This window comes from Anas platyrhynchos, chromosome 6 (genome assembly GCF_047663525.1).
Source record: "Anas platyrhynchos isolate ZD024472 breed Pekin duck chromosome 6, IASCAAS_PekinDuck_T2T, whole genome shotgun sequence".
Classification (NCBI taxonomy): Eukaryota; Metazoa; Chordata; class Aves; order Anseriformes; family Anatidae; genus Anas; species Anas platyrhynchos.
Genome location: NC_092592.1, coordinates 13,384,339 through 13,400,349, shown reverse-complemented (window position 1 = coordinate 13,400,349; position 16,011 = coordinate 13,384,339). Strand labels below are relative to the sequence as shown.

Here is a 16,011-nt window from a genome sequence, read left to right as displayed (position 1 = left end):
TAAGAACACATTGCTGTCAGTTACTGGAACAAGACTTCAAGCTTCCTCCTTCTACCTTTACAGTAGCAGTGAACACAAGTAAATGGTTTTACTGCAAGTAGACTTCCAGCTTTGGTTCCTTATAAATACATTTATAGAAAAAAAGCTCTCGCCCTCAGATTAGGTCAGGATTATAAAGTCATTTTCACAGGTGTTAGATTGTGTACCCGCGCTCTTAGACTTGCTGTCCATTTGGAAAATGTGGGAAGTTTCTTGCTATATTTATTACTTTATATGTCAAATGTATATGGGATGTATCAAAATAACCTGAACTTCTTACAGGAAGTGGCTAATTTGTTCTGGCAGCAGGGAGGATTGGATTTTGGTGATCACAGCCAAGCTCTCAAATTACCATGGTCTAAAGCATGTATCTGATTAGATTTAACTACCATAAAGGCAGCACTGCTTGTCTTTTGTTATTCTTACTATGAAACGCTAGCGTGAGTGGCTCAGGTTCCTTTGCTGCAAGATCCCTGTGCGCTTCCCATGGTTTCTGTCAGCAGCCAGACAGAAAACTTGATGCTGTGGCAGGAGAATGCAAAGCTGGTTAATGTGAACTTCTCTGCTGCTGAAAACAGTCATCAGAAATAGTTACCAACACTTGTTCCTGGATTTCCAGCACCGTCACTTGTACTCTGTAGTAATGCATGTTGGTGAAGAGTGGTGATGCCCCAGTCTAAATTATCTCTGTCCTTTGGGGGTGGATTTTGAGGGGGAGAAACAATGTGGTTTCAACCAAGCAAGACTTTTTAATGTTGTTTTGTGTGTAGTGGGAGCTGCATGTTTAACTTTCTCAGCTACCTGCTTATGAGTTCTCAACCATCCACTATCAGCTCTGCTGAAAGAAAGAGCCCTCACACTACTTGCTCAGGTTCCAGCCAGAGAGAAAAGATCCAAGCAACTCTTACACTTACTTCTCCTTAGCAGTTCTGCTGCTGTTAATACATTTTGAGAACAGCTTGAACAACTCTCGCTCACAGTGCGCTGTGGGACTTGCTAGTGAACTGAGCCTCCAGCGTGCAAGAAATGGCCCAGCTGTGGTTACAGCTGTGTCAAACTCAGGGCTGTTAGGGTGTCAGCATCACCTGTTGTGTGTGTCATAGGCCCACCCTTCTCCACTTCCTTTGCTTTCATAGCTAAGAACCCTCCTATCACATCTGAAGATGTGAAAATAGGGAGAATTTTAAGAAAGGTTTTGAAAATGACTTAGGCTCCATTTGTCTTCTTCACATCTATTTCATCAAGCAATTCTAAGTGAATCACTCTCTGTAAAATGCCTCTAGAAATCACTGATAACTCCCACAGCTCCTTACCGCATCTGATTTAGGGACTGGAAGCCAGAGTGTAATTTGGACTCTTTCTGCACATAATGAAGTTTGTATGAAGTGCGCAGTGCTTTTGTGTTGAATTTATTTACACACATGCACAAAATGCAACATATTCCTTTCCAGGATAACCCGTAATGTTGTATGCAGCCAGCATAGGAGGACAAGCGTAGGAAAAAGAGTAGCTGGAGCATGACTTACATAAAACGTGGACTTCATTACTTAGCAAAACTGTGCAGAGTTTATAACGGGGGTTAACTCAAATGGAGGCAGGCATAAAATCTGAAGACTGTACATAGTTCCTATAAAGCAAAGTGAGGCAGCAGATTATAATTTAATCTTTTTTTTTTTTTTTAATTTTATTTTATTTTTCTCTCATTCTTAAATTCTGTACGTATGTAAGCATCCAAAAACTGACTGAAAGGCAACTCAGTGAAAACCACACATTGATATGCCAAGCAGGTGCTCCCAGGTTGGCAGCAGTGAGATGATTGCTCTGAGGTGGAAGGGCCACCCACAATACAGAAAGCGTAATTTATCTCCATGCCTGCTCGGTCTTTGCCCTCTGCTCAGGCTGCCAGCACAGGTGGCAGTGATTGCCAGCTGGGTGCTTCTGACCGAGAGATGCACTTGCTCTTTGCCAGCTGCGCACTGGCCACCTCCTGCACCCAGAGGTCCCACTGAGCTCAGCGTTGGTATTGCTGTGTAGTGTGAGGGGTTGTGGTCCTGTGCTGTTTCTTTCCAAGTGAAGGCCATTGGAAGCAGCTGTCCCCAGTGTCCTCAACTGTCTCTTCCCCTGGTCTTCCACACTGGCACCCATGGAGGGCACAACTGTACCCTCCTCTTGTACACTGGATTCTTGAAAGCTCAGAAAGTTAAGAGTACAGGAGCAGACAGGGGCTTGTATGTGGTTAGTTTTTTTCCTGGATGATTTTAGTAAAAATTCAGGTAGTCCAACAAGTACTTGTAGATACTGATGATCAGTGACCCAAACCCAGAACTTGGGTACTGAAAATTTTGAACCTTTCTAGATTTATTTGCCTACTGAGAAGTAAACAAACACAACAGCTTGGGAACAGACTGGTTCAGATCAGAGGGGTGCATTTCATTCTTCTGTTTTGATTTTTGCTACTATATGAAATTGAAGGTTTATTCTACATAGAGTGGGATCCTGCCATTCCTACAAACATTATTCTCCTGAAACTCCTTCTGGCACCCTTTCTTCCCAAAGCATAAATTCATCAATATCAGCCTGGTTCCTTGTGCTAGCTTAAAGCGAGAATATTTTCTGACAAGAAAAAAAAAATATTATCTGATTGTTGCTACCCAACTGTATTATCTGTATGTGTATAAAAACATATTAGCTGAGTTTTCAAATTCAACAGGATTTAAGAGCTCAAACTCATTGAAATTCAGGAGGAACAAGACATTTTGCTTCCTTAGATACAGGCCCTAGAGATTTAGATCCCATGGGGATGCAGCCAGGGGAACGGACAGCTACTAACTTTGGCAAGGGCTCACCATCACTTTTCCTATGAAAACATTGCAGTAAAAGGTGTGTTATCAATTCCAGAATGAGGTGGCAGCTGAGAGGAAGTTTAAGAGATATTTATGTTTCTTTGGGGGCACTGTGCAAGTGTGTTGTTTTTTTATTTTTATCAGTGGTTCAGTATTACTGTTCACAGTGGTGCAGCATGGTTAAATCTGTAACAGGCTTAGATTTGTGTCTTCTTTATGTGTACCCCTTCCCACACGGTTTTCAGCTTTGGGTCACCATATTGTGAATTTAAATACACTGATAATACACATTTGTTTTTCTTAGCTGCCTGCTGCAGGTTGCACTGAGCTTTGCAAACCACTGGTAAAGTCACACATTGGTTTGATGTGGAGATCTTGCAAATGCTGCTGTGTAAGAGTAGCCATACAGAGTCACACAACAGGTCTGATCTTGTAAGAGGGAGTTAGGAAAGGAGCAAGATGACAAAGGCAGAGCAACTGTGTTTTTTTTTTTGTTGTTTTTTTCCCCACTGGTTTAACTTTCAAGCTTCTGGCAGGCAGTAATTTAGTGCTGTGCTGAGCCAGGATTTGTATCTGGATTGTCGTGGTTGAAGCTCACCGATGTACCTAGCCGCCATCAATCTGTCTAAAATATTCTAGAGCTTTTCTAGGCTTTTGCTCTTTGTGCCATTCTCTGTCAAGTTCAACCATGGATGGTGAGTTCTGTTAATATTTTTCATGAAACTTTAAATTCTGCCTTTCTGGGAGCCTTACAGTTGACATGTTTGGCCAGCACCATAGGCCCACAGAGTTACGTAGGGCACACACAGTCGACATGGCCAAGGGGCTCTGCGGGCATAGGGTTGGCCTCTGACCATCAGAAGGCCCTGGGGGGTCAGCAGCACCATCAGATCGTCCTGCAGTACTCTGCAACAGCAGTGGCTCTGCTGCAGCCCTCCCTGTGGGTACAGGGCTGCCCGGCCACTGGAGCCAGCACCCATCAGGTCAGCAGTTCTCCTGGGTGCAGCCAGCACCAGTGTAAATCCTTCTGATGTGCCAGGAAGAAAGGGTAACTCCTGTTACATTGAACAGGACTCCAGTGGAGCACTCTTTGGTTCATTTCTCAAGTGTTTCTTTCATGAACGCTGTCAATTAAACAAAAAAAAAAAAAAAAAAAACAGAACCAATCACTCCGATAACGCAGCATTAAAAGGCAAGTGCTTTTCCTCAGGTCAGCAGCTAAACCGCTGTGTAAAGATCCCCCTGCCTGGAGGTATTACCACTGATTGAGTTCCTTTTAAGCAGCCCAAAGCTTTTGCTGTGAACAACTTCCTAGGCTGCGTGTTTCTTTAGCTCTCTAATTTATTGGATGATAAATATGTTTTAAATTAGTGGAGACACCTTTTATGTGCAGAAAACCAAAACAAGGTGGTGCAGAAAAGCTATTGCATGAAGTTTTTTCTGTGAGATGTTTTTGGTGTGTTGGTTAAAAATTGTTCAATGAATATAATAGATATTTTCAGAAACACATGCATTTTGATGAGGCCAGCTTGCAAAAGGAACATTTGACTTCTGCATTTTTAGTATGCAATTTTGTCTGTTTTGTATCTTAAAAAACAGATTAGCTATCATAAATGTGGTTATTTCCTTTAAAACGGTTACAAAGGTATTTACTCTTTGCTGCTAGTGTTATATTTTCTTTTTCTGTGGTTTCTCACAATTACCAAATCTAAGGTAAAGAGAACCTCTTCTAGCTCTCAGAAATAGAAGACTGGCTTAGAGCATTAAAGATAGAGTTCAGAAAGGAAACAACTTTCAGATTTACTTTCTCTCTGACTTTCGCATTTGGACAGCATAAATACAGAGCTAACAGCAGAACCTGTGAGAGTTACACTGATTCCTCCAAATCTTGTCTTAGAAATGAGTCCCACAGCTCCCTGCAAAGTAATTGGTCTAATTAGGTGGTAGGAAGGAGCTTCTTTAAATTCCTCAGAAATTAAGACGTGTCATCCGCTTAACATCTTAGCATCTGTTACTGCCTCTTGCAACATTTCTCCACTACAACAGTCTGAAGGACACTTTCCTGGACCTTTGAGAGAAAAAATAAATAAATAAAACCCTTGAAACAGAGAAGAAATTAGCCCTTTCTTCGGTGGGATGAAGCATGTAAGGCATTTCACCCCCTCCTTATTCCTCAATTTGGTGCACGTGTGCCTGGGTGAGTACAATAATCGCTTTAAATAAAAATATAGGAGGATACGGGCATAACCTTAAATCCTGTAGTGATCCTTACTGATGTGGTCATGTTGTCCTGAAATATTTTCCATGGCAGCTGCTGACCCCTGTGAATTGATACCCTCTGTGCTTATATATTTGTACTTTTATTTCAAACGGGCTGTTTTGAATCTCTTACAGTCAGTCAGTAGACAGACAACTAACATGCTTTTTGTTTTGTTTTGTTTTAAACTTTGCTGTTGTCTGGCAGCAAGTAAGTAACAATTTAATTATGGCTAATTGCTCCTGCAGTAGGCATAATATTAAGGCAGAATGTGTTTAGAATACTGTGTGAAGTACCAAGGCACTGGGAAAGTTTCATGTGTGTTGCATAGGGGAGAGGCATACAGTCATTGCAAGCTGAAAAGGTTAATTTTGCAATGAAATGTCTGGATCTGATTGAGATTTCTTAGAGATCCTGCTACTTGATGTGTTTCTGGTAGTGTTTTTTTATATGCTCTCCTTCTCTTTTTGCTGCTGTGTGGATTTTGGCACAGTAGCATGCAGAAGTCACTTTATGTGAAATATCTGTACAGATCCAATTCAGAAAGTCCACTGCAGCAACTGGATATCGTGTGTGCTCATAGTATTCCCAAAACAGTTCTTGTTTACTGAGAGTCAGTTAACAAAGCTAGATAACTGCCACCAATGAAATGCTTCTCTTTGGCTTCTGTTTTGTTTTGATTGCAGTTCAGGCAAATTATGCCCCCTATTTCTTTGACAATGGAGCCAGAAGCACAAATGGGAACATGGCACTTCTCAGCCTTTCGGAGGACACACCTGTTGGTCAGTATTAAATGAATATGTTTATATTGTGAAACTGGAGCTGTTTGCTCTTTTGATTAGCAAAATACGTTTTGTTGCAGGCACTGTTGTATACTGTGGGTTTGCATATTTTTTTCTCAAGCGTTTAATTGGTCTTAATTTAAAATGATATGTTTGAATTGTAGCTGTAATTTAAAGCATGAAATTTAGCTTCCCTTTTCTTGGTCCATGAATCTATTCACAGCATCAGAGCACTGACCTTTGGGATCTTCTCATCAATTCTGTGAATGTTTATAAGAAAGCATAGTTGCTAATAATTTTATCAGCCTTGATAAAAGCAAACTACACTTTGAAAAGTATCAGAAGCATTATTTTCTTTAAAGTTATCACATTTTTCAGGATTACAGTACAAATGGTAGAAAATGTTTCTACGTGGAGTGAAAATTGCTTTGTCTAAATCTGTTTTTTTAAAAATCACTTACATAGTTTTGTTTTACTGAAAATTAGAAAACTGGTACGTTTTTCAACTTTGAATATTTTAAAGCAGGTGTATTTATGCTTTTGTAACAAAAAAAAAAAAAAAAAGAAAAAGATGATTTATAATCAACATTTTCCTTGGGGAAAGAACAATTTCCTAACATCTAAAAAAATTTAATATAAAATATATCACAGTGATGAAGACCACCTTTTTTCCAAATGTAGTGCTGAGGTTTTGTGTAGTATTTTCCCTGGGTTGTCTGTAGCTGTTGCAGGTAGAGAAAAGTATTTAGCTATTGCAAATTGAGCACCAAAGCACCCATTTATTATCAGCCTTGTGCAAAGAGGAGAGAAATGCAAGGAGGGGTGTACCCTCCCCTCCCAGGTCTCAGGCAGGGTGGTGGGGGTGAGGGCAGGATCCAGAGGGCACAGTCTCCCCTGGAAGTCCAACACCAGTGCCTTCGTCATCCTAAACATGACCATGGCACTCATCACTTTGAGAAGTGGCTGCTTGAGGTTTGCTCTAGACCTCTGTTTTGGACCAAGTGGTGTAAATGCCAGCCACTATCCATGCTGGGCATGTTGTGGGGTGAGGAGGGGATGGTTGTGAGGCAGTGATTTCTTTCGCTGTTCAGCCAGAGAGGAGGAGGGGGAGAAAGCAGCACACAGCGTAGAAATGACGCATCTAGGGGCTTAACTTAAGGCGAGCTTGCTTATGATGCAGCAGGGCTTCGCTATAAGCTCAGTCAAGCTCAAGTGGAAACCTCAGCTGAAGGCCGACAGTGTTGTAGTGGCACCTGCAAAAGCCAGAGGCAGACCGAGAGGCTGTGATTAGCGCCCTACCTTTGCCCGTATTCATCCGGAAGCCACACTTGCTCTATCTTAGCAATGAGGACAGCTCTGCTGGGTGCTGGAGCAAGGATGGCCCGTGGAATTGCCTGTCTGTTAGTGTAGATAAGGCTGGTAAGGCTGGATACGTGCTGAAACAAAATGGGACCCCTGATCCGGTTTGTTTGGGGTGACGTTTGCCATTGCTGCCCCTCAAACCACGGGCAGTAGTTTGAGTCACTTGCCTTTTGCCTGCCATCCCCTGGTGTGGTGCCAGCTCGCAGGCACCTACAGAGCATCAGCCTCGCCCTGCCGCTGCTGGGGCCTCCAGCCAGCTGTGTGGAGGTGGGGAGCTGAAGATGGCACAGAGCTGCGGCACAGCCAGAGATGTCCCTCCTAGCAGGTCTGCAGTGCCACAGTCCTGCTCAGGTGACAGCACTCCCCGCAGCAGTGGATTGTGTCGGTCATTTTCTAGTGCTGGGACACCGTGCAGCTGGTCCGGGGCTGCAGGTGGGCAAAAGAGGAGCGTGTGCGTGCCTAGATGGCAGAACAGCAGCGTGTTAGTATACGTGCAGCTAGCCTGAGCAGGGTAGGCAAATACACACTGGGCTGCTACCTGTGCTGTGGTAACACAGCAACCAGGCGAGGTGCACAGAGCTCCCCGGGGTGTTTCTGCTTTGGTTGCAGCTGTGGTAAAGCTCAAGCTGCTCCATGTGTCATGCTGCTGGTTCTCATGCTCGCTGGCTTTGGCCAGAGTGTATTTACATCGGCTAGCCTGTACTTCTGGTCTGCTTTATAAATGTACTTTAAAAGACAAGAGAAGCAACTTGTGGATTAAATCTCCAAAGGTGCTACCAGAAGTGTTTTGCTGAGGTGAAGGATCAGGAGTTGCTGAGTTCACACTTTTGCAAAGGACCTAGAGAAGCCTTTGCCAAAGGAAGAAAAGAGCTTGCTTTTGAGGAGTCCCTGTGTGCTGGCTTTGCCGTGCAGCTGCAAGTATCTTTTTTGGCCTGTAGTTCTCAGGGCACCTTGCCTAAAAGCTCTGAGTACTGCAGGATCCTCTCTGCTGAAAGTACTTGGGGAAATGCCCTTGGGACACAGCTACTTGGGGCTTGCTCAACACAAACTGCTGCTACCGGCAGCCCACGTCAGCACAGGCAGTCCTCAGGGATGGTTTGGCAGGGGGCTCCCAGAGCACGGCATGAAGAGTGCTGGCACTTCAGTGCTCTGGTGCCTGCTGGGATTTAGCTTTGCTCCTTGAGAGGGATCTCACGCTGTTGCTCTTCGTCCCTCTGCCTTGTTCTTTCTCTGGAAGGAGGAGAAGGATTCTGGTCTCCCATGTCTGTGCACAGTCCCAAGCATCCGTGCTCCAGCAGTCATCTTTCAGTCCCGAGCAGGACGATCGGTGACAAAGCAGGGGCATTAAAACCTTTGTAGGTTTGGTTCTGAATGGCTTCACTCAGCATTGGTTTGGGTGCTGCAAAACAGGGTGGGATGGTGTTTGGTCTTCTCTGTGCTTACCTAGAAGCTGGAGCATAGGCAGGAAAAGCTTTCTTGGCTGTGCCTCAGCAGCAGCCAGCGTCTGATGTGAGCAATGCCATCAACAGCGGCTTTAATAAGCCTCCAGGAATTTTATAGGCTGGCGCTGCTGAGACGACAAGCAGTTGGCGGTGCTGTGTGTTAGTTAAGATCCCCAGCATCTGTAGGCAGGGGGCATGCAGTGTTTCAGAGCACCAAAAGGAGATGATGGTTTCTCTGTGTGACTGTAGAAAGAGAAATTGAAATGATACTGCTGCAAGAACACAGCAAATTCAAGAAAAACACATTTTCATGCTCAAACCATCTTTTACTTGACCTTCATTTCCCCTGTGGTGTTTTGCCTACTTGCACGTAGTTGTGGTCTATCAGGTTATATACGTTATGGCATAAGTTATCATAAAGAAAGCAATTGCTGTTTCTGTGTGAAAGTCTGGAATTGCCTGTGCATTTCCAGATCCCATTTAAAGCTGCAGAGCATGAGACAAAGTAAGGAGGGCCGGAACAGCAGCCCCTTCCTGCGGCACATGGAAGAATGGGAGAAGTTAGGATCTGAGGTAGCAGTTGTGGTCTGTGGGACTGTCCCACAGGGCAGGTGGGGTTGTTCAGTGATGAGCTCTTTGCAAAGAGCTCTCTTTGTACATATAAAATGCCGCTAATCGTGGTCTTACAGCATGTGTGAGATGTTATTTCAGGTTGTTTTCCTCATCTTACCTCGTTAATCCTGTAAGCCCTCACAGTGGGACATTGACTTGCAAAGCAAGGGATTGAAGCATACTCGTAAGGCCTAAGTTCATTACTTTCTCAAAGCCCAAGCATCATGCCTGGAGATTTCTGCATGCCTTTCATGCTTGAATTTCTTTCTGTCTTCCCCCATGCCCCACGTATGCACTCCCTCCCCATTAAAAGCCGATGTGCAGTGGCACTTTGTGATCAAAGCCCCCGGCTGCCTGCCACCTGACTGACCACCTCATGTTTCTCTGTCCTTCAAGCCTCCCAAGTTGTTCCTGCAGGCTCCTGATCTGGTTTCTTCCATCACTCATGGCTGGCGGTGGAGGCCTGTCTTGTCCTCTCTGGAATCCATCATTCCTCCTTCCAGCTGATGGTTCCCAACCTGGCAAGAGTTCCTGCTATTGCTCCCAAGACTTCTTTCAATGCTCAGAAATCGCCCCCTGGCACTGTGCTGTCTGTGGTTTTGTACTTCGTCCATCACAAACAGTAGCTGAACCCTGCCCACAATTTATTTCCTGCCTCTGTCACAAAAAAATCTCTGAGTGATAGAATTATCATGCTTCTCTTTTCAGTAACAGTTCTTTGCTGACTACGCAGACATGGACAAATTAGCCCAAGTTGTGTCTTGACATCTAGAGACCCATCATGGCCTCACATTCAGATTACTCGAAAAAGGGTAAATTGCCTGAAGGTGCAAAAATGTTCAACTTTTTGCAAAAACTAAAACCCACAAATTTTCATTAAGAAAATTAGGAGCTCCCAGAACAAATTTGTTAAATGCAGCCAGTCTCCTACCTCACTGTAGCAGAGGTAACTCTACACAAAGCAGCGTGCTTGCTGCTGTACTCCAGTCTCCTCACCACAGGGTCTCAGCTGTGGGGCTTTGGGCTGCTCCTCCCTGGTCTTGTCTTTGTTTTGCCAGCCACCGCAGTGTGCTGGGGGCAGGAGGGAGCAGGAGTGGCTGGTAGCAAGTGGGTATGGAGCAGGTTTTTGGGTAGTCTTTGTATTGGTCCATGTCATCGGGGAGCTCTGCTTTCTTTGGGGTGACCTCGCAGTCTGAAACAGGCATCTGTGGGCTCTGTGTTAGCTGGTCGTTGCCTCCTCTAGCGGGGAGATAGACGGGCTTTTGGCTGAGATGGGTGGAGAACAGGCGAATAACCCCAGGTAAGATGGTATTCGCCGTGACACTGGGAGCTCACGTGTCCTGTCTTGGGAGCGTGGCCATGTACATCCCTCCCAGCATCTGTTTAACAGATGTCAGCTGTGGTGGCAAAGGAAGACAGGGAGTGAGCACGAGTCCAAAATGTGCCTGGCCCATTTAACTTGGCAGGGAGGGGATTTGTTTGCAGAGCATCACATAGTGGAGAGGGAGTGTGTGTCTTCAGCAAGAGGGCAGAAGCAGCCCCAGAGCACACGGACAGAGGCTGGCCATGAATAAATTTGCTAGAAATGAAGGAAAGTGGAGAAATAACGTCAGGGGACAGACATTCATCTTGAGCAGCAGAAGCAGAGAGCAAATCACTTGTAAGATGGACTAGAAAAATAGGGTGAAAGTCTGGCGTGGCGCCTGGCAAGCAGCTGTAGCAGGGAGCAGCGTGCAGCTCCCCGGGACATCCCCGACCCAGCCTGCTGTGCCATTCCCAGGTGCTCAGGGCGTGCAGCACATCCGTGGGGCCCTTACTGCACTCGCCGTGTCCCTGGCTGAAGATTCTTCCATTCCCTTATCGTTCTGACAGGGAACGGCTGTTTACTTGGTGCTCCCTGATAAGATTTTGGCTTGGTGTTTCATTTATTTTCTTTTCAGCAAGTGGAGGCAGCACGCTGAGAGGAGATTTTTAATTGGCTTTAACACTGTGCTGAGAAGCATTCCCGGGGTGTTAATGATATAGAGAGCATTGTGCAGTGAAATTGCAGTTCAGACAAAATTAGGAACTGTAATGAGGTAGAAGAGAAATTTTGATCCACAATCCAATTTGAAAGGCACACAAGTACCCTGTGTTATGAAAAATGAAATATCAGTTTTAGCTAGGAAGCAAACTTGCTCAGAAACCTCAGTAATCTCAGTCTGGATCAATATCGATGTTTCTCCTCACTTCTAGCAACAGGAAAATTCCTGTTTTTCTCAGAGGAAAATTCCTAGATGGTGCTGGAGAGAAAATTATAAGATTAGAAGACCGAGTCCAGGTTCAGGTGTGTTCACCTGAACTTTCACAGTCCTGCTCTTCTCTAACACGTGCCTGGCCATCTCTGAGGAGCGCTTGGCAGCGGTGGTGGCACGGGGCAGCCCCAATCCCAGCACTGCACCGTGTGTCTGGTTGTCACCCACAAGCTGTGAACGACCCCAGCCATGGGTCGTGGTGTCCATCCTGCTTCTCCGCTGGACAGGCAGTGCTGCTCAGCAGCTGCAGGCACCTCCATGTGCTGGAAGCAGGCAGGACAAGTGAAAAAGCAGAGCACAGAAGCAATTAAGAAGTAAAAACTTCTAGTGGCAGAAAAAGGATGAAAAAGGGTTGGTCTGAAAACAGTTGATGCCTGAATTCTTCATTTGGCCCTAGCTGTGGTACTGAGAGAGCTTTTGAAAAACAAGAACAAATGCGATCAATGCTGGGGCTATATCAAGACGTGGGTGTCCTCTTAGGACACTGTTTGAAAACAATCCCAGTTTGTTCCTCTCCTTACCTTTCTTTTTATGTATATAGTTCAGGTGTTACGGTAAGAGAAGCCTCATCATACTGCTCATTGTCTTTCCCTAAAAACAACACCGATGTCCTGTAATTTCCTTCTCTGTTCTGTGGGATAAGTCCACCAAGATCATGGTAATCATTTTTGCAGTTTTGTAAACCTGCTTTGCAAATCCTGAATATTTGTTGGCTGGCTGAGCCAGCTCATAATAGAGTCTGTTGTATGTGTTCTGCATGCTCGTTCTTTTTTGAACTTCTTTCTCTGTACAAAGTTGCCCAGGTAATTGCCTTAATAATCACCATAAGAGGGGTCACTTGCAAGTGAGCACAGATCCAGCGTGGCTTGGCACAATCTCTTGCTGTGCAGACAACAACAGCTGTCTTTTCTAAGTATCAGTGCTGATGTCTGGATCTTGTGTGTCCATTAAGCTTGCCAGTTTGCTGCTTCACGTTTTTCATGTCAAGCAATAAGCAAATGAGGTTGCATTACAAAACTAAAGAAACCTTCAAGAAGCTTGCCTGTCTGCGCATTGGCAGGACTGCAGCCAAAGCTCTAGAGTTAAACATATACGGGGCTGGTCAGTGAAAAACTCCACTGCCACTGCAGTGAGGATATGTGAAAAAGGTTATGACTTCTGCCCATAGAGTTAAAAATCCATCAAACTTAGGGTCAGAGTAGTTAAAACTGGAATCTTCTGGGCTCCCCTTGACAGTGTTCTGCCCTAACTTTGTTAGCTTAGTTAGCCGTGGTCATTCCCTCATACTTCTGTGTCCTGTGCAAAAGCAAAAGACAGCACCAACCAGTCATTCACAGTATTTCCAATTTAAAGAACTTTGTTAGAAGCTTGTTAGAACTTTGTTAGCTTGTGTTCTGAACCTCTACAACTTGGATAACTCAGATAAGTTATCCACATTGCGTCAGACTGCTAGGAGGAAAAAGCAAACGACTGTTTTATATATCAGGCTCAGTTAACTGATAATTGTGAAGTGCTTGAAGTTACTTGGGTGAGGATACTAATGCACATTAGAATGACAAACATCTGAGTTTAAAAAAAAAATAATGCTAATAAACCCTCAGCATGTTTTGAAAATGTGGGCGTTATAACTCCCCCAGAAAATATCACTTCTGATAAACAAAGTCGCTTTACTGCGAAAACTGGCACCAGCTTCTCAAATACTTAAAAATAGAAATAACATTCTCTCTTTCCCCAGCTTGTGAAGGAAATACATTGATGAATTTAGAGAATTTATTCATTGTTATGTGCATGAGTGGATGTGTTAAGTAGAGAATCTAATGAGAGGGAGCTAATGAGGGGGAGCTAAGCAGGAAGGAAGACTTTTGCATCTAGTTCTGAAAGTGGAAAAGTCAGCAAATGTCCTTGTGTCTCCAGAGCCTGGGCCCTGTTCTGCGTGAGTGCTGCCTTCAGCTCCTGGCTTCCATACCTGCTAGTTTGCAACTTCATTGTTTCCATAGAAAAAGGCGTGTGAAGGCGCTACAACAGCATCACTTCAGGCTATCCTGTGGTGATAGTTAGTCAAGAACTTATCTGTGTCATCACTGTGATGCAGTTGTGCAGGAAAGGGTCCTAACTGAGAAAAACCATCACTGATGAATTCAGTTTAACCATGAGGCTAAAAAGTGGCCGTCAGGACTATTAAACAGTCTATGCACTTGTATTTCCCAGTAAGTGGCTTTGATGCACAGAAGCTTTGCAGGAGGGCTGAGTTCCTAGGGAGCAAATCAACAAAACATTCACTGACTGAACATTTCCCTGTGGTTACATCACTGATCAATTTTTCAGGTACCCATGTGTATACCCTGAATGGAACTGATCCTGAAGGAGATCCTGTGACATATGGCCTGACCTATGAAGCCGGATCAAGACGCTACTTCTCTGTTGACAGAAATCTTGGAAATGTTACGCTAATTGAGGAACTTGACAGAGAGGTAGAGTACAGCAAGACGGCACCACTTTGTGTATGCGTGGATTTTCCTTATGTTTCCATTGATCAATGGCTGTGAGGGGCAACATCAATTTGCGTCATATGAAACATGTAATTTACTTTGTAATTCTGAGACACGATAATTCACCCATCAGGTTGTTTTCCAGTTGATTTGCACCACTAACACTGCTATCTAACTTGTTGGCAGCTGTGGGCTTTTTTCAGCTTTTGCCAAAAGAGAAGTTTATATTTTATAGTTTATATTTATCTTCCCTCACCCGCACCCCATCGCGTACAGTTCTATAATCCTCAGACAGAATCTGTATTTCTTTAGGACTCTCCTGTCATTAGGAGAAAGTACAGATTTATGAAAGCAGTGTTCCGGGGCGGTTTTCTAGTTACATATAGCCCTTTGGTCCATAACCATGTGGGTTAAAGTTGTTCCTAGCAGCAGTAGCCTAAAGGCAACCTTATTCCAGGAACACAGGCATAACCATCATGTATGCTTTGCAGTGAAGAGTATGCAATACTTAGCAAACCCTTCAAAATACTGCATACTAAGAAGAATTTTAACAAATAATGTTGTTTTAGGTAGTGTTTCTTCAAAAATGACTGATTTTTCACAAGCACTTTATAGAACAATATGAATTCCCAGAGCACCTGTCTCTTGACAGTAGCTCCAGAAAGTCCAAGAAGCCCTTTAGGTGAAGCCCCTGAGGGGTCTCTTTAGTCCCTCTTGTGATGGTTTTGTGGTATCAGTTGTTATTTTCATGTACCTGCTGAGATATGTTTAAATCTGCAGTTCATTTTCCAATAAGGGCAAAACCTTCTCTCTAACAAATGAATTTTATTGGTTTACAGAAAGAAGATGAGATTGAAGTTATTGTCAGTATTTCAGATGGCCTGAGTACAGTAAGTATTTAATTATACTCTAACTTGTCAAACTGTCCGCCCTGCAGTTGTACCTCCTCCCATTAAATTACCTTACAGGGACTATCTCATTTTATCAGAAAACATAATCTCATTAGAGTTTTACCTCCTGTTTCAAGAGCCACTGAACTGCCAGTAACTTGGGTCTCACTCCAGCTCCTTACTCAGCTGTTTGAGGATAATTACAGCGTAGTGTGAGCTGAAAGCTTGACTTAGTGGCCTGCAGAATAACAGCAGCTTCCTACGAAGTTTCACTGTCAGCTCAGTGGGATTCATAACTAAGAAGGAGCTGAAGGCTTTTTGGAGAAATATGTGACATTACAGCAACCTAGTGTTAGACGCATGAGAGCTGCCTGTCCCTCCACCCCCACAATGTTTCTCTAGTGTGGCATTAAGAAGATTTGCCTAGGCTAGCTAAGGTGGTGAGGGTTTTCGTCTGCTGCTGAATAAAGCTTTGATCATGTCTAATCATTAAGGGCTTAACTGAGGCATTGCACAAGCATCCAGTCCTAGTTCTACAAATTTCCTTGGCATTTCCAGTTTACAGACATGCTCTCACAGTCAGGATGTTAGTCTGCTGGTAAGAGGACTTGGGCTTCATCGCTAGAGGAGCAACAAAAGTGGGACCCTCTTACTATCCACAGAACTGGATAACTCTAGAGCTTTTTCTCATCTCAATCAAATGAAGTGAGATTACCGCATGCTTGGGAGACACCCACGTCCTACAGGCACAACTACCCCCACAATCTCCGTAAATAGCTAGTAATGGGATCACATCCACCTGCCTGCTTTGTAGACAACTGGGAAGTTCATCAAATATATTTGTGTCCATATTTTTAGAAAAAGAATATGCATTTTCTTCAAGGTAGATTGTTAAATATTAAAAACATGCATTTGTTACATCCAAATTATGCATGCTATTAACCTAATATGATACAAATGAGGCAGTAATTGAATGCCCTGTGCTGTCAGTACCAACCTTA

The 16,011-nt window shown here is 44.0% G+C and overlaps 1 protein-coding gene across 6 annotated transcripts in view; it reads left to right on the top strand.

Moving 5' to 3' along the window:
* The window catches only part of CDHR1 (cadherin related family member 1), a 61,257-nt gene that overhangs the window by 11,872 nt on the left and 33,374 nt on the right, over positions 1–16,011 (top strand). The window contains exons 1-4 of one of the 6 annotated variants that reach the window (XM_021276798.4): positions 4,234–5,079; positions 5,826–5,921; positions 13,957–14,102; positions 14,960–15,010. In XM_021276798.4, coding sequence (XP_021132473.3) covers positions 5,019–5,079; positions 5,826–5,921; positions 13,957–14,102; positions 14,960–15,010 — 354 coding nt within the window. In that variant the 5' untranslated portion in view covers positions 4,234–5,018. Of the gene's footprint in view, positions 1–4,233; positions 5,080–5,242; positions 5,350–5,825; positions 5,922–13,956; positions 14,103–14,959; positions 15,011–16,011 lie in introns of those variants that run through there. The other 5 variants (XM_072039474.1, XM_072039473.1, XM_072039472.1 and 2 more) reach the window with 5 other exon arrangements.